The 26,405-nt window shown below is 39.2% G+C and overlaps 1 protein-coding gene across 1 annotated transcript in view; it reads right to left on the bottom strand.

Annotated features, from left to right (window-relative positions):
- WIF1 (WNT inhibitory factor 1) overlaps window positions 1-26,405 on the bottom strand; it is a 114,368-nt gene that overhangs the window by 52,053 nt on the left and 35,910 nt on the right. The window contains exon 3 of the mRNA XM_036761476.1: window positions 18-126. Coding sequence (XP_036617371.1) covers window positions 18-126 — 109 coding nt within the window. The remainder of the gene's footprint in view (window positions 1-17; window positions 127-26,405) is intronic.

Raw genomic sequence — 26,405 nt, 5'->3', positions numbered from 1 at the left:
AGTTGAAAACTACCAACCTGATGCCTTGTGGGGAACTGTCCCAAGCAATGGGATGTTGACGGTGGGGTCATCCATGATGCCTTTATCCAGAGACCGTAAGGATAAGAATTCATAGAAATACTCAGCCTACAACAGAATGCGTGGAAATCAGTACTTGTTGAAATCAACATCCGGTGGAATAACTACTCAACATCTACTCAATAGAAATTTATCACATTTCATCAGAGTCATCGAACCAAGCAAAGACTGAGACATTATGTAGATGCAACTCTCCAAAATGAGGACTCTCATTGAAACTCTGCATTTTGAGAGGAGTTCTGAAATACCAACAGCACATCATGTATTCCAAAAAAAAAATTTGCTTCTTCATTTGCCTAAAGGAGTTCTTTGGCTGGTGTGTTCTGGAAAAAAATCTCTTTAGAGATGATAACTCTGGAGCTGGAGGGAACCTTAGGAATCATCTGGTACAACCCTCTCATTTTACAGCCAAAGATGTTGAGGGTCAGAAAAGTTAAGGGATTGGCCCAAGGTTACATAGCTGATAGCCATAGTAGCTAAAACAGCTGGAACTCAAATCCAGGTCCTCCATCTTTAAATTCCCTATTCTTTCTATTTTCCCACAGACTCCTGTACAATATTTTGACAAGAAGCTCTTACAGACAAATTACTTTAAAGCTCCCTGACTAGCCATTAGAAGGGCTTTTTTCCCTTTCAGTACCCTGTGGATCATACTCAAAATCCTTTCAAATCTGCAGTGAATGAGTTTAACCCAAAGCAGAAAGCCATAATCAACACTGCTAAAGGATAGAAATGATGGCCTATTGGGAATGCTTTGGTTGCCAACATGTGTATGAAATAATAACGTCAATGATTTCACTATTACATTTATTTTCTTGTCTCTTAGTCCTTGGGAATATTATATTTAAGGCCAAAATTCAATCAAAGGTAGAAAAGAATAACAAGTCAATAACCATAGTCACAATATGAAAACAAATCATATAACTTTATGTTCTAGACATTTATATTTTTTCAACAAATCTCTTTTGAGAAAATTGTTTTCTGTTCCTCAAATATCCATGGTAACCCTGATGCTGACAATGAGTTCTCTCTCACTGCCTAGTTTTGACCCTTAATTGAATCTAAAGCAGATTCTAAATTAAAAGGACTGTTATTGAAACTGGCTGCTCTTGATGTGAAAGAACAATCAATAGATAACTCCAATGTTAAGAGGAGAGATGGGCAAGGTGGGTGCCTCCCTAACTGTGCATGTGCTCTTCCTGCAGAATTGAGAAGAGAGTGAAGTATGTACAGGGGAACAGCTCTGAGTATTTAAAGAAAGGAGCATAAGAAGAGTTCTACATACAAAATTTATTTTCCATTATGGTAGTCATAGGATTATAATCTCTGAAGTTGAGAATCATCCCGAATGCAATGGAGAGGAGCATGAGGAGCATGGACAGGCTGAAATGTATCTCAAAGAAAAGAATTATAAAGAATTGGTTTAAAGGATATCATCAGAGATGTATAATCAGAAAAAAAGAGATGGGCCAGTAATGGAGGGAGATGGACGCACTCACTAGATGGCCCATGTACTCTGTCAGTGTCCTCATGGTGTCAGAAGGGTGGAAGGAAGCTCATCAGTATGTTAGTGGAATCCCTGAAGGAAATCTATTTGAAGAAACTGATGAAGGTCAAACAGGATGGGAAACAGCTAGGTGCAACCAGAGTGACCTTTGTTTTCTTTGAGTGACTCAGCTTACCTCATTGAGCCTCGCTGGGTGCTGGGGGCTTCTCTTCTGGGGCAGAAAGCCCAGAAACCATGCCAGGAAGAAGAGAACTTCCTGTGTGATGAGTCATGGGGCTGGCTGAGGGGAGGTGTTGACTCCAGAGCCACACCCTATTGGGTATTAACCTAGTCTACGTTAGGGGGAGAGGCCAACTCAAGAACCAATCGGCCCTGGTCATTCAGGCAGCGCTTGATGATGTCAAAAACTCTATAAGAGGGGAGATGACAGCTTGAAGAGCTCTCTTTCCTTTTCCGGTTGGCATGACAGCAGTGGGGAGTGTGACTCTGGGCCAGCCCTTGCTCTTGGGCCGAGCCCAGATGTTGGTAACTATGAATTGTATTGGGTCTGTCTGTTGATATTTGTAATTTGTTTGTATTTTGGTTTTGAGGTTCAGGGTGCTGGTTCTTTTCCCCCAAACTAAATGAATGTTCTGAACCTCAGGGTGCTGGTTTTTTCCCCTGAAGTATATCTCTTGATGCTTGTGTGTATGCTCCCCTGAACTAACTGAATGCTAACTGAATGCTGGCATTTTTCCCCTGAACTAAATGAATGTTGTCTGTATGCTAACTGAATGCTGGATTAAAGTAAGCTGGTCAACCCCTTCACCGTGCTTTCCTTGTTTAAGCAGATTAAAAAGAACCTGTGCTTTCCCGGCGTCCCAGCAGCCTCCTGGGTGCTGGCTGTGGGGGGGATCTTACGCCCCCACAGAAGCTGCTAGCTGGGTTGTTAAAACACTAGGTGGTACAGTGGGTAGAGTACAGGGCCTAGAGTCAGGAAGATTCATCTTCATGAGTTCAAATCCAGCCTCAGATACTTACTAGCTGTGTGACCCAGGCAAGTTACTTGACCCTGTTTGCTTCAGTTTCCCCATCTTTAAAATGAGTTAGAGAAGGAAATGGCAAACCAGTGCAATAGCTTTGCCAAGAAAACCACAAAAGAAGTCATGAGTAGTCAGACATGATTGAAACAACTAAACAACAGTGATGTGGGGTTGTGTATCTTTGGAGGAAATGAATACTCAAATTGATGATGTCACAGATGGTCTGGAGTATTAGACTATGAGAGATCCTTCCTCCCTGCTCCCCAACCCCAGTTGATTTCTTCTTATGAGTTTAGCTAAAATGTTCTCTCCTCTTTGCTTGGTCAAACATTTTGAGTTTTGAACTCTCTTGCTGGCTTTATAAAAGTTCACAAGGTGTTACCAAGCTTTCTTAGCCAATTTCAATGGATTTTCTGTGCAACTTCCTTCCAGTTGATCAAGGGTTTTCCTCACTTAGTCTAAAATCTATGATAGATTGATTATGATGAGTTTGCATGTGGTAAAGGTACCAGGGCATAGCTGTGTATCTCTTACTTTAAGTGGGGTGGGATGACTTGATTGATTTACTCAATCAGCCCTGACCCTTATATCAGATATTATTGGGGATGTGGTGAGTATTAGAAAACTTTTCTCTGAATCAAATCACAAGAACAAACATAATGGAATTTCATTTAGATCAGAGAAGGGAGAGGAAGAGAGACAAACTTAGAGAGACAGATAGAAAGACACAAGGAGAGACAGACACAGACACAGACATAGACACACAGAGACAGAGAGACACAGAGAGACAGAGAGAAACAAAGAGACAGAGAGACACAGTGAGAAAGAGAATATTTGTGTGAGAAAGAGAACATTTATGAGTATATGTGTGTGTAAGAGAGAGTAAGAGAGAATGTGTGTATGTGTGTGAGAGAGACAAAGAGACAGAGAGACAGAGATAGACACATAAAGACACAGAAAGAGATAGAGAGACAGAGATAGACACAGTGAGAGAAAGAGAGAGAATATGTGCATGTGTGTGAGAAAGAGAATATTTGTGTGTATGTGTGTGTAAGACAGTAAGAGAGAATATATGTGTTGTGAGAACGTGTGTGTGAGAGAAAATATTTGTGTGTCTAAGAAAGAGAACAGGTTGTTGTGAGAGAGAATGTGTGTGTGTGAGAGAGAGAATATTTGTGTGTGTATAATAGAATAAGAGAGAATGTGTGTATGTGTGTGTGTGTGAGAGAGGGAGAGAGGAGAGAGAGAGACAGAGAGCGAGAGAGAGAGACAGAGAGAGACAGAGACAGAGAAGGAGACAGAGAGACAGAGAGGGAGAGAGGGAGAGGGAGGGGGGCACTCTCCCTTCTTGACTAGCTCAGAGCAGTGAGCCAAATAAAAACATGATGAGGGAAGCCTTTGCCAGAAAAGCCTTCATATTTAGGATTCTAAGTGGCCCTGGGGATTCATATACATCTTTTGGACTAATGGTTGCTCATTCAAGGGCCTTTGCCTCCCACCTCAAGCAGTTAAAGCTGTGGGACTCTGGGTGAGTCATTTAAACTCTCTGAGACTCACATTGCTCATCTGTAAAATGAAATGGTTAGATTCAATGACACTTATGGTCCTTTTTGGTTCAATAACTATGTTTCAATGGACCTATTTTTTGCTTTATCCCTTCTTTAAATAAACTTTTCTATTGTGATATTGTGCATAGCATTTTTGCTGTGTAGTCACTCTCAGTTTATTTGGTGGGAGGTGAAGGACAAGGGCCTATGAAAGTTTAGGAAACCATTTCTTCATTTTCCCTGAGAGTGGGCTCTGAGCCAAGAAAATGAGAGAGTTCCTCAAGATATACCCATACCCTTCATAGTTAATTAAATGAACTTTTAGGATCTTAGGATCATAAGAGGAGAGTCTATAATGTCAACCCCTTCTTAGGTAAAGATCTAAGACTGAAAGGTGTCTCAGAGGTGATCTAGTCCAACCCTTTCATTTTCCGTTGAAAGATCTAAGTCCCAGAAAGGTAGATGACCTATATAAGGTCACATAGATAGTGAGAAACAGAGAAAGGATTTGAACCCATATGAGAATATGTGTGTGAGAGAGAGAATGTTTGTGTACGTAAGAGAGAAAGAAAATATGTGTGTTGTGAGAGAGAATGTGTGTGAGAAAGAGAAAATATTTATGTGTGAGAAAGAGAGAACATTTGTGTGTGTAATAGAATGAGAGAGAATATGTATGTGTATGTGTACGTGTGTGTGTGTGTGTGTGTGTGTGTGAGAGAGAGAGAGAGAGAGAGAGAGAGAGAGAGAGAGAGAGAGAGAGAGAGAGAGAGACAGGGATTATTATACTATACCATGAGAGTCACTGACATAGGGATTACATAGAACTTTTTTGAAAATAGTGGCCTGAAAATACTTTTTTCAAACGCTTTCAGTCATGTCCAACTCTCTATGACCCAATTTGGGATTCTCTTTGCAAAGATACTTAGAGTGGTTTGCCATTTCCTTCTCCCTCTCATTTTATAGATGAGGAACTGAGGTAAACAGGGTTAAATGACTTGCTCAAAGTCATACAAGTAGTAAGTGTCTGAGGCTGGATTTGAACTCAAGAAGATAAATCTTCCTGATTCCAGGCCCACCACTTTACCACTTAGCTGCCCTTTCAAATAAGCATAAACTATAACACTTATTCCATAATGATACCTTTTAGCTTTAACCTGTTTGAAATTAAATCTATCTTCCTACTAGTGATTTTTAAAAACACACTTGCGATTTTATCTTCATAGATAACTTTTCTTCCTTTTTCAAAAGTTTTATTTTTTATTATGAAATTGAAAAACATCAATCAACATAAGTATTTCAACATTCAAAATATATTTCAACATGCAAAGAACTGAGAGGATTGTATGGCATAATTATAATAGCTAAATTTATATCGTTTTGAAGGGACATAAAGTACTTTACAAATATCATCTCTTTTTATTCTCATAACAACCCTGGGAGGTAGATGCCATTATTACTCCAATTTTATAAATGAGGAAACTGAGACAGAGATAAAGAGACCTGCCAAGGGTCACACAGCTAGTAAATGTCTGAGGCCATATCTGAACTCAAGTCTTCCAGACTACGGGCGCGGTGCTCTCTCCACTGAGCTACCACTATAGCTTCAATGAAATGTGAAATCCTAGTGTGAACAGTTTTTATGTGTATACCAAAACTAATAACTGGAGATAGCCCCATTGCAGACTTTAGCTTAAAAAGATCAAGGTCCCCCATTTCATCCTGGGTCATCTCCAGCCATCCTGATCAATATCTGGTCACTGGACCCAGATGGCTCTGGAGGAGAGAGTGAGCCTGGTGACTCTGCACAGCCCTTCCTCACTTAAATCCAATTCACTTGCAAGTCATGGCATTACCTTTCTGGTGTCATGGTTCTCTTGGAGAACGAAGGACAAAAACCAAATAACAATATAGTAAAAAAAATTCCCTGCTTCCTTGCCCATTTGAACGTCTGATCTCTTCTCTCTCTGTTTTTAAATATTTTATTCATGCTCTTTTTTCTTTCATTCCTTTTTTTGGCATCACTGTCACTACTAACCAACTCTCCTTCTACAGCTCCACCCCAGCAGAAGCTCTCCCTTGGGACCAATGAATATTATCCAACAAAACAAATCCATAAATTGGCCATGTCTAGAAATTTATGTGCTATTTTGTACCCCTAACCCATCACTTCCCTGGTAGGTGTGGAAACAAGCTTCATCATTAGTCACAATTGGTCATTGCAGTGTTTAGATGGCTTTCAGAATTACTTTCCTTTATATTATATTAATCATTTTACAAATTATTCTCATAGCTCCACTCAATCATCTCCTACAATTTCATACGAGTCTTTAGAGAATTCTCTGAATATTTTTTCATGATTTCTTACAGTATGATATTCCATTTCATTCTTCTACTATAATCCCCAATGTATGAGTGTTCATTTTGTTTCCATGTCTTTATCATAGCAAAAAGTGATGCTATAAATAATTTTATGCATATGGGTCCTTTAACTCATCTTTGATCTTTTGGGAGTTTGTACCTAAAAGGGTATCACTAGGCTGAAGAGTATGCACAGTTCAATGTCATTTTTAAGTGTAGTTCAAAATGCTTTCAATAATACTAACAATAAATAGTGCGCTCGCTCTCTCTCTCTCTCTCTCTCTCTCTCTCTCTCTCTTTCTCTCTCTCTCTCTTTCTCCCTCCCTCCCTCTCTCACTATCTTTCTCTCCCTCTTTCTCTTGCAGCCTTTCCAGCAATTGTTATTTTTCTCTTTTTCTTTTTGGACAAACTAATGAGTGTGATGTAGCACTTCAGAGTTTTAATTTGCCTTTTACTTATTTAGAGCATTTTATATCATTTATGTGGTTACCATATAGGCCATATATGGCCTTATATTTATTTTGGGGGACTTCTGTTAATATCCTTCAACCATTTGTCTATTGGGGCATGGCTCTTTTTTGTATCTATATTTATATCGATTTGTTCTGTATAATAAATATCAGACATTTAGCAGAAAAAAAATTCAAAGGTTTTTTTTAACTAGCTTCCTGTTTCCCTTCTAATCTTGATGTTCTGCTCCTAATATGTTTGTGTTCAGAAGCTTTGCAATTTTATATAATTAAAATTGTGCTTCTGAATGATTATCTTTTTCCTTTGTCCAATAATTCTCCCTAACAATAATTGTAAAATGTATCTCCTTCCCCTCCCCTTTCATTTGTTTAGTATATGACCCTTTCCTTTAGTTCATGTAGGCATTTGGAGAAAATTATGGGATATGATGTGAGATCTAAGTCTAATTTTTGCCAGACTGCTCTCCAATTTTCCCAGCATTTTTTTTTGTGAGTGAGGCCTTACTGCAGTAGCTGGAGTCCTTGGGTTTATTTAATATTATGCTAATATGTTTAATGGCTTCTGGGCCTTGTTTACCTAATCTAGCACTGATCAACTTTCCTATATGTAATAGCTGTCTGGCACATGCGCAGACCCCATCAGGTTCCTTAGCCGATTTAACCTGCATATACAGAGCACTGGCAAGATTGCTTCTAGGATTATCATGATGGTGTAGAAGGGAAGAGAATGCAAAACATGTGTGTACATGCTATAATTGATTCCAGCTGGCTAACCACATGGTTGGGGGGAACCTTTTGCAATTGGTTGAATAGGGAGAACTGTCAATGCCTTCAAAAAGACTTGACATGGCTTTGGCCATTTCTTTGAATGATTCTCATCTGAGGAAGCTTGGTGACTCTTCTTTCTGGCTTCTAGTGAATGATTCTTCTGTAAGGGGAAAGATCTCAGGGCTTTCTCCCCTTCTGTGGCTACACGAATCTATGAAATAGGTTTAGGTCCTTGACCTTTTTGTTCAGTCATTCTTTCCTGTTCCAGGTGCAAAGAATGGAGTCTCTGACCTTGGTTGGGAAAATGAGCCGCAGAGATCCAGGAGTCAGAAATCTATCTGGCTGTTGCAGCCATCCCAGCATCAACATCCTGAGGAGAAGGGAGCAATCCTCAGGGATGACGTTTAGGACCCCAATGGAAGGATTCTTCCAGCAGTCATGCCATATTTGGATGTGAACTTGGTAGAACCAAGGTCATGTAAAGAACTGAACAACATTTTCATTCTGCCCCCTTAGAGTCTGAGGTGGTATACCTTGGAGGAATTAGTGAATGATGCTTTTAGTTTATTCTTGCTATATATTTAGATAGAGCTTTGTAAAGTAACCTAATGTTAAGTAGTTAAATGGAACTAGGGGTGCTAGTCACACCTATAACAAAATTGGGGAGGGATAAACAGCCAGTGGGGACTTAGGCCAAAGGTAGAGGGAAGAGACAACCCATAAACCTCTTAGGGTACCATGGAATAGTTTTGATGATTCCTGTTTCTAATATAGTTTAAGATCTACAACTGGTAGGACCCATTCATTCCTATATTTTGTCATAATTTCCATTAAGACTTTTGACCTTTTCCCTCCAGATGAATTTTATTATTATTTTGCTAGTACAATCTGATGTGGTTTCACTGCTTATTGTTTTTGCCTTGTACCTGCTTGTTTGGATTCACCTGAGGCATAATAAATGCTGCTTTAGTGCCTCATTTTAACTCTGCAAATCATTATGTTTCAAGTGTGTTTCTTGTCAACAACATATTGTTGGATTCTGTTTTCAGATCCCATCTGTTACCTTCCTCCATTTCATAAATGAGTTTATCCCATCCACATTCATTAATATGATTGTTAATTGTCTTTTTTTCCTCCATTATACCTCTTTATAATTTTTCTTCTCTCTACCTGTCATTGCCTTCTTAAGTAAGAAAAAGAAATTGGGGGGAAAAGAATGAGATCAACATTCAGAAATTATAGAGATCTGATCTTCTCAATCTTTTTTTCACTCCACCCTGACCTAAATCACTATTTCTAATACTTTCTTCCTATCATTTTAATTCCATTTCTTCCCCACCCCGCTTTGGTCCTGCCACATTGACTCTTATTATAACTTCATTTCTTGAGGGACTCCTGAGGGAGAGGGGAAAAAAAGCAGTACGTGCCAAGAAAGTTGAACCACCACCATCTCCCCTTGTACTCTGATGGAGACAGTTCAGGACCCTGAATGTAAGAACCTTGGAATATTAATGTTTCCAGCCCAATGCCCTTAGCCATTATCCTGGGAAGCAGCCTCTATGGAGATGCACCCTGGCAAACACTCTTGCAGATGTTACAGCCACTGCTAGCGAAGACCCAGAAAAGAAAGTTCTAACCACAAATATGCTCGGCATGATCGAATGGTTCAACATCAGAAAATGATATTAATTGGTGGAAATGACATTAAAGAAGAGGCATTACCATCTGCTTTGCTGCTGACCTTAAGGACCATGGGACCTTCCCATCTGACTTGCAGGCAAAATCTTTCATGTGTGTTGTCTTCCCCAACAGAATGTGAGCTCCTTGAAAACAAGGACTGTCTTATTTTTCTGCTTATATATACAGTGCTTTATACATAGCACTTAATAAATGTTTTAATCATTCATTCATTTATAGTAAGAGCTGTGCAAAAGAAAGATGATTCTATCAGTGATATATAAAAGATGGTTCAGAGCACAGAAAGAGAAAATGGAGAGGGAAGAATACAGCAATAGTCCAAGGGGGTAACAATGAGACCTGTTAGTAGTGGAAGAGAAAAAAATGGGAGTGGAAAAAATGAGAATTGCCACTAACCCATTCTCAATAAGCTGCAGCAACTGATTGGATATGAAAAGTGAAGAAAAGGCAAGAATTAAAGATCACCCTCAAGATTAAGAATATGGACAATGGGATGAATGGTGATGTAACAGCCCCCTATAAAAAGGCAAATTGAGAAGAGCAAATTTGGGAATGGAGATAATAAGCTTAGTTTTGGATCTGTTGAGTTGGGATATCCAGGTGAAGATGTCTTGGATATGCGGAGACGTATCTGTAGCTCAGAAGAGAAGTAGGAGTAGAGATATAGAATGAGAAATGATCAGTGCAGGTGATAGTAGTTAAAACAAGTTCTTGAAGATTAAACTGATACTTCAGTCTTCACAATTGCGTGGCGTTTCCTTGGAATTCCATTCATAATAAAAAATTCTGTGTTTATATTCACACATCCCCATTTGTACTTACTGTACTTGAAAAAAAACACAGCACACAGTCCACTCAGTCTAAGACATTTGCTATTCTTTATAGCCCAAGTATTTACATTGACTTTTTAAAAAGTTTATCATAGTTTTTTGTTTAAAAAAAGACTAAAAAATAATGAATATTGTGTTGGAGTCTTTCCAGTGTTTAGCACAGTGCCTGGCACATAGAAGGTACTTAATTAATATTTATTGGTAAATTGACTGATTTTCTAGAAATCTATGATTCATGACATGGATTGCAGGAGGGAAATGCCTATATAAAATACTACAATATGGCTGAAGTAGGAAGCAAATATTAGACTAATTTTACTGTAAAAACATAAATCCTTCTCCCAGGGTCACAGGAAATAGGCAATGAAACCAGAAACATTAATAGTCTAGTCCCTAGACAGGGCTTCCTGTTCTTATCTTACTTAAAAATGCAATAAATACTCTAAACTCAAAATCTCTGCATCAGAAAAACTTGCTTTGAGACAGGTAAGAAGAAAAGAGTGCTAACTTTTGGGTTTTAGAATATAGCTTCACAAATTGAATATTTTTTAGAGAAAAAGAGAGGCAAAAAATAAAATATGAGAATCAGTGTTTTAGAAAGGCTCAAAAAAACCTATTGAGAAAAATACCATTTTGTTTCCCTAAGGGATATGACTAAAATTACAAAAGAGCAGGTAAGATGCTTAGATGGAAAGTTTTTAAAAAATCATTTCCTTGTATGTGAACAAAGAAAGGGACTAGGCACTTATGAGTCTAAAATAATTTCTGTGATCTGTTTTTTTATGCTAAGTGAGTTTTTCCTTCAATTAGCATGAAGGGATACTCATCTGAGGAATGCTGGAAAGTAGGAAATTGCTTCCAAGAGACTTGGATTAGCATCAGGGTCATTGCCTTTAGTGGAGATCTGAACAGGACTTACATCACAATGGGACATTTTACTTAGTCTCAGCACTGGCACTCTTTTGGGGGTAAAGTTGGGGAAAAGAACCACAGAAATGAAATCCAGAACTTTATTTCTAACAATTAAAGCTTTTGCCCCTGATGTATTCTCAAGAATGTATGCTCAACAGCTGCCGACACACTTGGTGTCTTAAGAATAAAAGAGATAAACCTGCAAGAGAAGACAAACCTCTGAATCCCCCATTTATTTAACGTATTATCATGACAGTCAAGTTACTCTGCTTCCCTATCCTTATCTCATATAGTGATCTCGAGGTGCCAGCTTATTTTTCTTGATCACTTGTTATTGTTAAGTCGTTTTTCAGTCATGGCCAACTTTTCATGACCCCATTTGGGGTTTTCTTGGCAAAGCTACTGGAGTGGTTCATCATTTTCTCCTCCAGCTCATTTTTACAGATAAGCAAACTGAGGCAAACAGGGTTAAGTACTTGCTCAAGGTCACACAGATTAGGCCAGATTTGAACTCAGGAAGATCAATCTTCCTGACTCTAGGCCCAGCACACTATTCCACATCACCTAGCTGCCTGCCTAGTGCACAGTAGGTGCTTAATAAAAGTTTATTGGTTGATTGATTGATTGGTGATGAGGACCTAAACTGAGGTGCCAATGGAGAAAGGGTTAGATACAAGAGATGTCATGAAGATAGAAATGGCAAGATTTAGTGACTAATTGGTCATGTGGGGTAAGGAAGAGTGAAGATTATAGCATAATATATTTATTTGTATAATTTATACGTATATGATATATATTATTATTATATATTATAGCATAGTATAATGCCAAAGTTACAAACCTGAGTAACTAGAAGGATGGTGGTGCCTTGGGCAGAAATGGTGGAGTTTGGAAAAATAGTTTGGGTGGAAAGATAATATATATTCAAGCTTTGGACATATTAAACATCCATAGTAAGAGATTGTGATGTAAAAGATGAGTCCAACACAATGTATTAACAATCAATCAAAGTGACCTAGATTGCTTCAGGAGATCGTGGGTTCCCCATCACTTTAGAGATGTAAGCAGGGGCTGGAAGACTGTTTTGTCAGGGATATTATAGAAAAGATTCTTGTTCAGGTACAAGTTAACTAGATGGCTTCAAAGGTGCCTTCCACCTTCTCTGATTCTCTTTCTCTCCCACAATGCTTAGCACTTATGCACACTTCAATAAATATTTCTTGATTGAATGATGATACAGCTGAGGAACACCTCAATGCCTAGATCTGATGTTCTCCAGAATCCTAACTGGAACACTGGAATAATTTCAGTCTCTGATTTTTCAGAGACAGATTTTTTTTCTCTCAAAGCACAACAGTCAAATTAGCTTCAGGGTCAGACAATTCTCTCTTACCTTGATGTATAGCCAGACACCCAAACAAAGAGCCAGTCAGACCAAAAGGACAAGTACGTGCAGTGGTTAAAACTATTTTTTAAGGTAATCAACAGAAGAAATGAGTATAGCTATTTGATATCCTGCCAACCAGCTTGGAGTTTGTGATGATTACTTGTTCTTTCTGGGATGAATGTTTAGCAACAAGGTTCTCAGAAAGAATGTGAAGAGATAATGTGAATGAAGTCCAGATCTGAAACAAGACTTTCTACAAAGCTGTCCTGGTCTCCCGTTTCCTATAGGACTCTAGGCATCTTGCCTTGTGTAATCATGGAGAAACAATTAAGATGTTGCTGAGCAGCTGAGCATAGGGGCTACTTGTTCTTTCTGTCTTTGTATCTCCAATACCTAAAGGACCAATGCCCCAGGGCATTGAGGTGACTCAGTAGCCTCAGCACCTGACCTGGAGTCAGAAAGACCTGAGTTCAAATGTGACCTCAGACACCTATCAGCTGTGTGACCCTGGGCAAGTTACTTACCCAATTTGCCTCAGTTGCCTCATCTGTAAAATGAGCTGGAGCAGGAAATGGCAAACCACTCTAGTATCTTTGCCAAGAAAGCCCCAAAAGGGGTCACAAAGAGTAGGACACGACTAAAAATGACTAAACAACAAGAAATGTTAGCTATTATTAAAATAGTGAGGAAACTCTCAACCAATGTAGATTGGTACTTGTTTTGTAATTGAAAGTCTTAGAATGCTGCCTAGGGTAGGGCTTCTTAACCTTTTTCTACTCAGGACCCCTTTTCTGGTTTCAGCAGCATCCCTTGGTGTTGTGTGGCCTGAGAGCATGCTCAGTACAAAGTGCGCATGCTTTGTGTTCAGAAAGAAGGCTGCAATGAAGTTGTGGGATGCAACGTGGTCAAGCCCTGCCAGAAACACCTCGGATTCATTATATATTGATTTTTAATTAATTTTTGGTCATTGTGTGTTCAGAAAACTTTCACTGTTGCCAAATTTTTCATGACCCCATATGGGTTCATGACCCATAATTTAAGAAGTGCTGCCTTAGGGCATTGGGAGGTTAAATGCCTTGCCTAGGATCATGTACACTCAATATATGTAATAAGTAGAACTTGAACTCAGGTCTTCTACCAATAGCTCTCTGTCCCCTTCAGTGCTTCTTAAACTGTGAGTCAAGACCATACATGGGGTTGTAAAAAATTTGGCAACAGTAACAGGTTTCTGAATACACAATGACCAAAAATTAATTAAATATCAAATGTGTAGTGAATTCAAAGTGTTTCTGGCAGTGCTTGACCATGCTTCATCATGCAATTTCGCTGCAGCATTGGTTCTGAACACACAGCATGCACACTTTGCACTACGCATGCCCTCACTCCTCACAATGCCAATGAATACTACCGAAACGTGAAAAGTGGAAAATATTTAAGAAGCCCTGCCCTAGATCATGTGATCTCCCTGACAGATGTGCTTCTTGTACATAGTAGGTGCTTAATAAATGCTTACTGAGTTGAATCAAATCTTACTTAGCTAAAACTGACTATACTAAATGAGCTTTTCATTTTATAGCTCAAGAAACAGTCTCAGAGAGGAAGTAACTTATCCAACTAGAAGTAGCAGATGAGAAATCCAAGCCTGAATCTTCTGCCTTCAAACCCAAGGCTCTTCCTGTTATACTAGGCTGCCTCTTCCTTAAACATTTCATTTTAAAAATCTGGTCTAAATGCACACTGAAATGTTGGCTGTAAGAGAAAGGAGAATGTGATCAGCTCAGCCCTTCTTTTCCTTACATTTATCCCGTGTTTATACAAAAGTCATTGTGTTGAATAGAGAGATTGTAACTACTGGGTGTAAATATAATATTAAAGCTTAATGGTCAAGTGAACACCATTAAATCCATATGTGTTTTGTAAACCAAAGCTGTCAGGGATTCACAGGGGGCATTTTCACATGAATCTGAAATGACCAAGGCATTCATTCCCCCTTTTCCCTTTTAGGATTCAGGATTGTCTTTGCCCTGTACAAACCAAAACCAGACCTGTGTATCTGAGGATAATTGACTTTTCACATTCCCTCAAGTATTCCTGAGCAGCTGAAGACAATTCCTTAAGTTGTCGATTATTTGGTTATCCCATACTAAACTGAAACAAAAGCCAAGATGTTTTGAAAAGGAACAAGGAATAGGGGAGTAAGATTTGGGGGTGACTAAAGTGATTTTCTCTGACTTCCACAAACAAACTGACAGAAAGATATAGACATGTAGTAGGTTAGTGAATCCAAAGGTCCATACTGAACAAATCATCACCATGTAATCAACCACCAACCAACCGATCAATTCATAAGTATTTATTAAGTTGGCTACTGGGAATAAGAAAGACAAAAGAGAGTTAGATCTTATCCATAGAGAACTTACATTCTACTGAGCATGGAAGAAAGAGAGGAGTTACCACACATTAATAGTAACCAAGATATCCAGAAATCTAACCTGGCTGATCTCCAAGCCAGTTTCTGCCTACATGTCTCGATTTCCTTAAAAACTTTTCTGGATCATATCCCACACTCCCTTGTTTACTAAACTTAATAGACCCTGGACTATTAGCACTAGAAGAGATGTTAGAGATCATATAGTGTGTGTTGGGGGCGGGGGGGGGGGGAGGGTCAGAAAACTATGGCCCTAGGGTGAAATCTACCTGGCTTGTCTTTGTATGCTCCCAGCTAGGAATGTTTTTTACACGTTAAAACAAAACCTTGTTTTAAAACACAAAAACTATTTTTGCCTCACAGGCAAATTGCAAAAACAAACTGCAGGCTGAATTTGGCCCATAGGCCAGAGTTTGTTGACCCTGATCTAGTCTATTTTTCTCCTTTTATAGAAGGGGAAAATGAAGCCAAGAGGTTAAACAAACCATATAAGGTCAAACAGCATGAGGACATCATGAGATGTGGAAATACCTCAAAGACCTGCAGTGCTGGAGTTGTGAAATGCCTTGGCAATATATGTTCTCTACATATGTGTCTCACTACTGTTGTATTCTAAATTCTATATGTATTTGTGGTCATAGCTACTATTCTTACTGTGTTATCTCAGTCTTTGCTTTGAACCAATTGTATCTACTGACTTTTTGTAAATGCAAAGTACACTGGTGGGGGCTCAAGAGCTATAGTTTTAGAAAGTCAGCCTAATTGAGATATACCCTAGACAGGGGTGGGGAACCTGTGGCTTTGAGGCCACATGTGACCCTCCAGGTCCTCAAGTGTGGCCCTTTGACTGAATCCAAATTCATGGAACAAATTTGTTCTGTTCAGTCAAAGGGCCGCACCTGAGGACCTAGAGGGCCACATGTGGCCTTGAGGCAGCAGGTTGCCCACCCCTGCATCTAGAATCTAAGAGTAGCAATTGTCCTCTGAGGATCCAATGCACACATGTGAGTGCAAATTGGGAAGGTAGCCTCCGGAAGGAACTACACTTTACTAGTTTAAAAATGTCAGGGAATGTCACTTATGACTTCTCCACATTTAACAGTAGATGATCATCATTTAAACTTTAACTAGTTTCCTTAAAGTAACAATAATTAGCAATCAATAAGCATTTATTAACCTCCTAGTATATGTTATGCATTGCTCTGGAAACACAAACACAAACATTAAATAGTACCTTCTATTCTACTAGAGGAATACAACAATTACATGAATAAGTAAATACAAGACATAGAGTTGGACTCATTGTTCAGGGCCTGCTAAAGTCCTCTGGGTTCACACAAAAGAGAACTTCTCTTTGGTTCTTTGCCTCTATCTGGAGTTGACAGGAAAATCTCCCCAAAATCTTAGGTTTAGCTTGTGTCTAGGTTTTCCCAAATATGAGTAAGAGGGTTCCCAACTCCTACACATAGACTTAACATAGAATATGAATATAAACATTGAGTATTGTACAGCCTTTGTTTCATCCTGAGAGAAAATGGATATAACTCTAAGGATCCATAGGAGCCTATAAACAAATATAGAAATATTTCTATTATTTTTATTTATTTATAATAGTATGTCATATATTATATAATATGATGTGTAATATATTTATATATTATGTGATATGATATGTAAACATTATACTTACATATTATGTGATATGATATATAAATATTATATTCATATATTACATAAAGAAATAAAAAACTCCCTTTAGAAGGGAAGTGAACTTGGGATTGCTATCAAAGCAATCTTCTGTCATTCTAGTAACTGTTATTCCCTTTCCCACAGAGTCTCACACAGTCTTCCAAAGTCTCATAGTACCACCCTATGGTTTAGACTCTCCCTGGAAGATCTTTCGTGTTTTCTGGATAATCTAACTTAGCCCTTTTCATTAGACGTGTACTTTATGAACAACCCACTGGCTTTGCTCTCCAAATAAAACCCCATGAAGGAATCATGTGAACTGTTTTCTCCTTTCCCCAAGAAGCTTTCTTCATTGAGAAGTCTTTCCTTAGAAAATCTTGTATCTGTACTCAAGCATTTCAAGAAATCTTGAATGGGAATTATCTATGAGGCGACTTCCAAAGTTGATGTTGCCCAGGAAATCTTGCTTCTTTGGCTAGATGACAAGATTGTGGGATCATGCTGCCTATGGAATTCAAAATTACCCCTCCTCTCCACAGGAAATTAGGGTTTAGTAACAGTGAACTTCTCTTTTACATTTGACTTGAAAGAATAAATAACACAGAAAAAAAGCAAATTTCAGCAAAACCAACAAACACATAAACTGAGTCTGACAATATATTCAATGTTCCCCATGCATAGTCCCCCACTTCTACAAAGAAGGGAGGGAGATGTCTTTCCAGGTAAACAATATTGTTTTTGTTTATTTTTATGGCTCAAAAAAGTTATTTTCTTCCCTTTTGGTAAAGGTTATTAGATGCTTCTTGGTTCAACTTCTTGTCCATGTAATTTACCATTTTCATATATCAGAGTTTTTTGGTAATTGGAAGGAAGAAAGGAAAGGAAAGAGGGAAGGAAGAAAGGAAGGAAAGAAAGGAGAGAAGGAAGAAGGAATCTGGAATCAGAGCCACACAGCTACTGTTTGCTTCCCAAACTTGTTCCTTGCTCAGTACACGGCTAGGGCCCTTGATCATGACTGCTTCTCTCTGCCTTGGATCTGTGGCCTAGAACTGGGTGGTGGGCAATAAAGCTGCTGGATGGTACCCATCTGTAAATGCTATTATTGTCTCCATCTTACGGATGATGGGATTGAGGCAAAGAGAAGTTAAGCAACTTGCTTAGAGTCACACAGCTAAGAAGGATCTGAAGCTGGATTTGAATGCAGGCCGTCTAGACTCTGTACTATCTACTGCTCCACCTAATTGCCTATGTCAAGATATTAAGAGACACCCTGTTTTCCAGAGCTAAGGCCCAGCAAGCAAGCTGTGCTCTGAGCTTGGCATAACAACAATCCTTTGGGCTCACCCTCTGAATAATCTCAGCCACAGGAAAATCTCAGAATTGTTTCTGGCCATGAAGCTCTGCTACGACCAAACTTGTCTGATTGTTTTTGTTACCCTTCATTGTCAGGGCTACAGCTCATTGCGTAGCCATAGGTATGAGTATTGAGATCTCCCCACACTAAAGCTGTTCCTTCCCACTAGGAGCGGGGCCCCGGTACATGTGTCCTTGCTTGCAAGCCATTTCCCTCACTTTGAAACTAAACTTCTGTTTGTTTCCTGACTCCCTGTCTGTAGCCTGCTTTGTTTGGCTCTGGCCACCCACAGATTAGAGGCCGGTTCAGGTCCAGTTGATACCTCCAAGAGGCAATATAAGATGTATACCTCTGGTGGCTAGCTTAATCTACTCTTAACTAGTCAAACAGCAAGATGACTGTGATGAGATAGGCAGAAACTCCATAATCATGACTTTTCATAGTCTAAAATCTGGGTCTAAATCTCAAAAGAGAGTAGAGCGCGTGAAAGGGAAGGAATATAAAATTAGATTGGAAAGGTCCATAATGTTTTCAGTTCTAGGCTGAAGATTTTGTATTTTATCCTGGAGGTCATAGGAAGTCACTGAAGATTTTAGAAGAGAGGAGTGTCGTGGTCAAATCTGTATTTTAGGAAGACCAATTTGGAAGCACCAAGGAGGATGGATTGGAGAGGGGAATGGGAAGGCTAATTAGGAGGTTATTCCACTAGCTGAGGCCAAAGGTAATGAGGGCATGACCCAGGGTAACTTTGGAGAAAGCAGCTTTAGTTGAGTGACAAGGTAAAAAATCTGATGGAAAAATATTGAGAGAAAAGGAAGTGTGAGTGAAGAGAAGAGAAAGTTGTTTTTTTTTTTACTAGGAGTTTGTGAACTGTCTGAGATATAGGACAATAGGGGTTGAGGGGTCAATAAAGCCAAGTAAAGGGTTGTTGTTGTTTTTAAATGAATGGGGAAGACCTGGGTATACTTGTAGAAAGCAGGGGAAAAGTCAGTAGAAGAAATTGAAAACAAAAGAGAAAAGGAAGTTGGTTACAAGACCAATCTCCAGGAGGAGGTATAAGAGTACAAGTAGGAGGGTTGGTCTTCACAAGAAGAAGGGCCACATTTTCTTTTATTTATTACTGAAACTTAAATACACAATAAGAAAAGAAAAAGAAGCATATTATAAACTTAAATATTGAAAATTAAATACAAAATAAGAAAAGGAAAAAAAAGCATGTCATGTGCGCAGCAGAATGTAAGAGAGGATTTAAAATATATAGTCATAGATTTCCATTTCAAGAAAGCCTATATAATAAATACTACACATTGTGTTGAGAGCTGTCCATCTTTGCTTCCTTGTTAGTTTTCTTTTGTTCTCTGCTGTGTACTTTTTACTTTGCTCTTTTTTCCCCCTTACTCTCCCCTCCCCCCAGGCTACAATTAAGCACAGATATATTTATATATAGATATATAGATACACATATATAATGTTAATGGAATAGGAAGGTCTTCCCTGTCCATTAATAGGCCTATGTTACCACATGTGTTCAATCACAAATACATCCTGAGTCACATAGAGCCCATTGGGGTAGGAACTTGCCTAAGGAGAAACTTGCTTAAAGGGGAAGTTTGATTGCAGGAGGGCTTTCACACCTTTTGGTACTAAGTTAGTTAGGCACTGAGCCACCAGGATTGTGATGCCTTCTGGCTCTGAGCCTATTAGCTGAAAGTGCATATACACTCTGAGGTGAGATTTTGCTTTGAGGGGCTCACTTAGGAGAGGGACCTTTTGATTCCCTGGACAGGTCTCTGAGTAGCCATTTGTTCAGAGCCCCTTGGCTACTCAGATGTTGGTGCTCCCCGTGGTGGTATATTTAGGTGGTTGTATTAACTTGTTCAGACAGCTGGAGCCCTGTCTGTTGGTCTTTGTGCTAATTTCTCTGCTTGTATTTTCTTCATTTGTACTTTCTCCACATTCAGCATGCTGATCTTTCCCCTGAATTAGTAAATGTAATTAAAAGAAGGTTGTTGACCCCTCCAAAGTTGCTTTCCTTTAGAAAAGCAGATGGAAGAAACTGTGCTAGCAGCCCTCCTGTGTGCTGGTGTTATTGGTCTTATACAGCCACAGCAGATGCAAGTAGCGTTGCTGTTATACACTTATGTGCAAGGACATATACACACATATATACATACATACGCACGCACGTACGTATGTACGTACGTATATACGTACCTACATTTTCATCAGAGACTGAAATAAAGGAGGAAGGAATGGAGGATGTGTAAACAGGTCATGAGATATAGAAAGGGGGGGAAGAGGGAACTCATCTTGAGTGGTCTCTATTTTCTCATAGTCCTCTGTTGAAAGAGTTGAAGCAAGGGGATGATGTGAAAGGTTTAAGGAGAGAAGAGGGGTTTGCAGTGAGTGTAGAGAATGCAAAATCAGTGACAAAGGAGTAAAAGGACTTTCCAGCTGTAGCAAGAGCCCACTTGAGACTAGATAGCATTTTAGATTTTAAAATTTAAAAATTAATTTAACTAGATTTAAAATCTAAAAATAGATTTAAAGCTTAGAAGGCATCTTGTTCAGTCTCCTCATGTTAGAGAAAAAGAAACTGAGGGTCAATTTCTTCAAGGTGACATTGATATTAAGGCATAGAGGCTAGATTCTAAACTAGTTTTTCTACCTCCAAATCTAGTGCTCTTTCAACTGTATCCCATAGCTTCTAGCTGATCCATATGATAATAAAGCATTAAACTATTAAGTACTTATCTTTCCCATTGAAGAGCATATAAGAGAATGAGTTAATTTTAGCTATTTTTAGGGTGATTATAGAGAAGCATGGAAAGACGGGAAATTAAAACAATTCTGAGGTCCTGCCTCACATCCATCAGATTGGCTGAGATGATAAAAATGGAAAATGACAAATGTTGGAGGGGATGTGGGAAAATAGGTAAGTTAATGCATTGTCAATGATGTAAACTAGTCCAACCCTTCTGGAAAGCGATCTGGAACTATGCCCCGAAAGCTACTAAAATGTACTAAACTTTGATCCAGCAATATCATTAGTGGGTCTATACCAGGGGTGGGGAACCTGCAGCCTCAAGGCTACATGTGGCCTTCTAGGTCCTTGGGTGAGGCCTTTTGACTGAGTCGAAGTTTTACAGAATAAATCCTTTTATTAAGGTCTGTGAAGTTTGAATTCAGTCAAAAAGCCACGCCAAAAGAGATCAGAGAAAGAAGAAAGGAACCCGTATTGCTGTGACAAAGAATTGGACACTGAGGGGAGGCTCATCAATTGGCTGAACCGGTTATGGTATACGAATGTGACGGAGTACTACTGTACTGTAAGAAATGATGAAAGGGATGGTTTCAGAAAAACTTGGAAAGACTTTTATAAATTGATACAAAGTGAAACAAACAGAACTGGGAGAACAGTTTACATAGTAACAGTAATATTGTAAAGATCATCAACCCTGAAAGACTTAGTAACTCTGATCAATCCCATGACCCACCACAATTTCAAAGAACTCATAATGAAACATACTACCTACCTCCAGATAGAGAGCTAATGGACCCAGTGTGCAGATTAGAGCATATTTTCTTCTATTTCTTTCTTTTTAATGCCTTTTTTTTCTTGGAACATGACTAACCGAGAAATTTGTTTTGCATCTCTCTCTCTCTCTCTGTATATATATATATATATATATATATATATACATATATTATGTATGCATATATATAATATATGTATATATGTATATACATATACATATTTGTAACAGATTTTGTTTTTCTTGCGTTCTCAATGGATGAGTAAGAGGGAGGGGAGGAGAGAATTTGGAACTGAATATAAAATAAAAATAAATTTTAAACTGATGCCAAGTGAAGTAAGTGGAGACAAGGAAACAATATGCATGATGACTAAACCAATGTAAATGAGAAGAACAACCACTGCAAAACAATCAATGATGAACGTGGGTAATTGACAAAGAACTGCTATGAGAAGACACCCTCATCTCATTCCTTTGCAGAGGTGGCAGGGGTGAGGAGGGGGGAAGGAAAAGGGACCCATGCATGTGGAACATTACGTATATTGGCAGATTTTTTTTGATGCATTGATAATTTTTCTGCTCTTCTTCCTCTTTCCTTTCCTTTTTTTAAAGTTTGTCATCAAGGATGGTTCTCTAGAAAGAGGAAGAGAGACCCAGGGGGAAATGTTGGGGGTGTGAAACAAAAGATAGTAATAAAAACTTTTTAAAAAATTGCTTTTAGCTATTCTTTGGTGTAGGAGGCATTATCCAGTGTACCCTTCAGATAGAGATAGCTAGGTGGAACAGTGGACAGAACACTGTACTTGGAATTAGGAAGTCATGAGTTCAAATCCAGTGTCAGACCCTTCTTAGTTGTGTGACCTTGGGCAAATCACTTAACAGCTGACTGCCCCAGTCTTCTCATCTGCAAAATGGTGATAATAGCACCTACCTCCCAGGGTTGGTGTGAAGATAAAATAATATGTGTATAATATGTTGCAAACCTCATAGTGACATATAAATGAGAGTTATTATTATTACGTATCATGTCATGTGTGAAAGCACCAGAGTGAGTGCTAGTCCACTGAAGACTATGGAGCATCCAAATGGAGAACACAGGAGTTGCATATATATCTGCATATACACACACATGTATGTGTGTACACACATGTGCACTCATGTGTATATACACATATGTGTATGTGCACGCATACATTCATACATACATACATACATACATACATACATACATACATACATATATATATATGCACACACATATACACACCATGGTCCATGGTCCAACTTGGCAATGGCAGAAATCCTGAAGGGCTACAGATGGACCATATGAGTCAGGCACATAACTGTAACACTGAAGATGCCAAGAATAGCACTTGAAATATGAAGACAGTTTCCTAGCTTAGCTTATCAATGACTCTACTAAAATCCCCCCCCCCTTCAGTGGCCCATTGTGGTGTGGAGGTGATGTGGGTGTTCTTAAAGGCTTAGCCAGTGAAGAACAAGCTCTAGCAGGTCCTACCAAGCTCACAAGGCTTAGATGATATGACAGGTGATAGACTATATCTATTAATCTGAAAACCAAGCTGGCCATGCTATGGAATATTCATCACCAGAACTGCCATATGACAATGTATTTTTCAGCCGCTTATTGTGCAGTTGTTTTCAGTCATGTCTGGCTCTTCGTGACCCTATTTAGGGTTTTCTTGGCAAAGATACTAGAGTGGCTTGCTATTTCCTTGTCCAGCTCAGTTTACAGATGAGAAACTGAGGCAAATGGGGTTAGGTGACTTGCCCAGGGTCACACAGCTAGTAAGTATCTGAGGCCAGATTTGAACTCAGGCATGATGAGTTTAGGCCCTGGTGCCTATCTACTGTGCCACTAGGTTTTCAATCACAATAGTTCTTAAAGACCTATTTATATCATGGAGAAATGGTGACGTGTGCCAGGACGTCAATGAAATCACAAGTCATGGAGATATTGGAGTGATATAGGAATTCTAAGGATAGGAAATGGACCTGTGATTTCACTGGTATGAGGAACTCCCAGACATGGAAACTCGCCACTGCAACTTAGAGCTACCTAGAGCTCTGAGTGGTTAAGTGACTTGCCCAGGGTCACACAGCTATAAGTAGCAGATTCAGAACTTGAACCCAGGATTCCATGGCATTTTCCTATCCACTATGACACACTGCCTACTATGGCAATTAGATTTTGAAGATCAATGCTTCAGAGTACTTGGTAGCCCAGTTCTCAGCTTGTACAGATTAGTCATAGGATCACAGATTGAGCTGGAAGAGATTTCAGAAGCCATCCAGTCCAATTCTCTCATTTCACAGATGCAAAAACTGAGGTTCACAAAAAATCAAGTGATTTGCCCAAGCACACAGGTAACAACAATCAGAGCTGGGATTTGAACTCAGGTCTTCTGCTTTCAGAGCCAATGCTCCTTCCAATGTACCACACTGCCTCAGGTATGTAGCTTTTTATTTTGAGGTGGCATGGGCTAAATGCTTCTTTGGTGCAGGAAACATTGTCCACTTTTTTCTTTTTTTTTTTTTTTTTTTTTTTTTTTTTTTTTATTTTTTTTTTTTTTATTTTTTTTTTATTTTTTTTTTTTTCCCTTCCCACCCACCCTCCCTAAGAAGTTGAGCAATTCAACCTAGGCCACACATGTATTATTATGTATAACCCTTCCACAATACTCATGTTGTGAAAGGCTAACTACATTTTGCTCCTTCCCAACCCATCCCGCTTTATTAAATTTTCTCCCTTGACCCTGTCCCCTTTCCAAAGTGTTTGTTTTGATTACCTCCACCCCCATCTGTCCTCCACTCCATCATCCCCCCACCTTTTATTTTTTTTTTATCTTCCTCCCTCTTCTTTCCTGTGGGGTAAGATACCCAACTGAGTATGTATGGTATTCCCCCTCAGGCCAAATCTGATGAGAGCAAGGTTCACTCATTCCCCCCTCACCTGCCCTCTCCCCTCCTCCCAAAGAACTGCTTCCTCTTGCCACCTTTATGCGAGATAATCCACCCCATTCTATCTCTCCCTATCTCCCTCTCTCAGTATGTTACTCTCTCATCCCTTAATTTCATTTTATTTCTTTTAGATATCTTCCCTTCATCCTCAACTCACCCTGTGTCTGCTCTCTCTCTTTTACATATCTATATATACACATACATACATATACTCATAGATACATACATACATACACATTCACTTATATATATACTTAAACATATATATATATATGCTTATATATATATATATGCATATTCCCTTCAACTACCCTAATACTGAGGTCTCATGAATCATACTCATCATCTTTCCATGTAGGAATGTAAACAAAACAGTTCAACTTTAGTAAGTCCCTTGCAATTTCGGTTTCTTGATTACCTTTTCATGCTTCTCTTGATTCTTGTGTTGGAAAGTCAAATTTTCTATTCAGTTCTGGTCTTTTCACTGAGAAAGCTTGAAAGTCCTCTATTTTATTGAAAGTCCATATTTTGCCTTGGAACATGATACTCAGTTTTGCTGGGTAGGTGATTCTAGGTTTTAATCCTAGCTCCATTGACCTCCGGAATATCGCATTCCAAGCCCTTCGATCTCTTAATGTAGAAGCTGCCAGATCTTGGGTTATTCTGATTGGGTTTCCACAATACTCAAATTGTTTCTTTCTGGCTGCTTGCAGTATTTTCTCCTTGATCTGGGAGCTCTGGAATTTGGCAACAATATTCCTAGGAGATTTCTTTTTGGGATCTATTTGCAGAGGCGATCGATGGATTCCTTCAATTTCTATTTTGCCCTGTGGCTCTAGAATATCAGGGCAGTTCTCCTTGATAATTTCCTGTAAGATGGTATCTAGGCTCTTTTTTTGATCATGGCTTTCAGGTAGTCCAATAATTTTTAAATTATCTCTCCTGGATCTATTTTCCAGGTCAGTGGTTTTTCCAAGGAGATATTTCACATTGTCTTCCATTTTTTCATTCCTCTGGTTCTGTTTTATAATATCCTGATTTCTCATAAATTCACTAGCTTCCACTTGCTCCAATCTAATTTTTAAAGTAGTATTTTCTTCAGTGGTCTTTTGGACCTCCTTTTCCATTTGGCTAATTCTGCCTTTCAAGGAATTCTTCTCCTCGTTGGCTTTTTGGAGCTCTTTTGCCATTTGAGTTAGTCTATTTTTTAAGGTGTTGTTTTCTTCAGTGTATTTTTCAGTATTTTTTTGGGTCTCCTTTAGCAAGTCATTGACTTGTTTTTCATGGTTTTCTCGCATCCTTCTTATTTCTCTTCCCAATTTTTCCTCTACTTCTCTAACTTGCTTTTCCAAATCCTTTTTGAGTTCTTCTATGGTCTGGGGCCAGTTCATGTTTTTCTTGGAGGCTTTGGTTGTAGGCTCTATGACTTTGTTGTCTTCTTTAGGCTGTATGTTTTGGTCTTCTTTGTCACCAAAGAAAGAATCCAAAGTCTGAGACTGAATCTGGGCGCGTTTTCGCGTCCTGGCCATATTCCCAACCAACTAACTTGACCCTTGAGTTTTTCAGTGGGGTATGACTGCTTGTAGATTACAGAGTTCTATGTTCTACGTTTGGGGGGGAGGTGCCAGCTCTGTCAGAGCCGCACTCCTCCTTCCCCAAGGACCCCCAGTCCAGACTGGGCTCAGATCTTCGGCAGGCTGTGCACCCCTGCTGCGATCCGCCACTTAATTCCTCCCACCAGGTGGGCCTGGAGCCGGAAGTAACAACAGCTGTAGCTGCCCCACCTCCGCTGCCCCGGGGGCTGGAAGCCGAACCGCGAACTCCTTCCACTCCCGCAGC

Source organism: Trichosurus vulpecula, chromosome 5 (assembly GCF_011100635.1).
Source record: "Trichosurus vulpecula isolate mTriVul1 chromosome 5, mTriVul1.pri, whole genome shotgun sequence".
Classification (NCBI taxonomy): domain Eukaryota; kingdom Metazoa; phylum Chordata; class Mammalia; order Diprotodontia; family Phalangeridae; genus Trichosurus; species Trichosurus vulpecula.
Note: the sequence above shows the minus strand (reverse complement) of the source record. Positions and strands in the feature narration are given on the sequence as shown.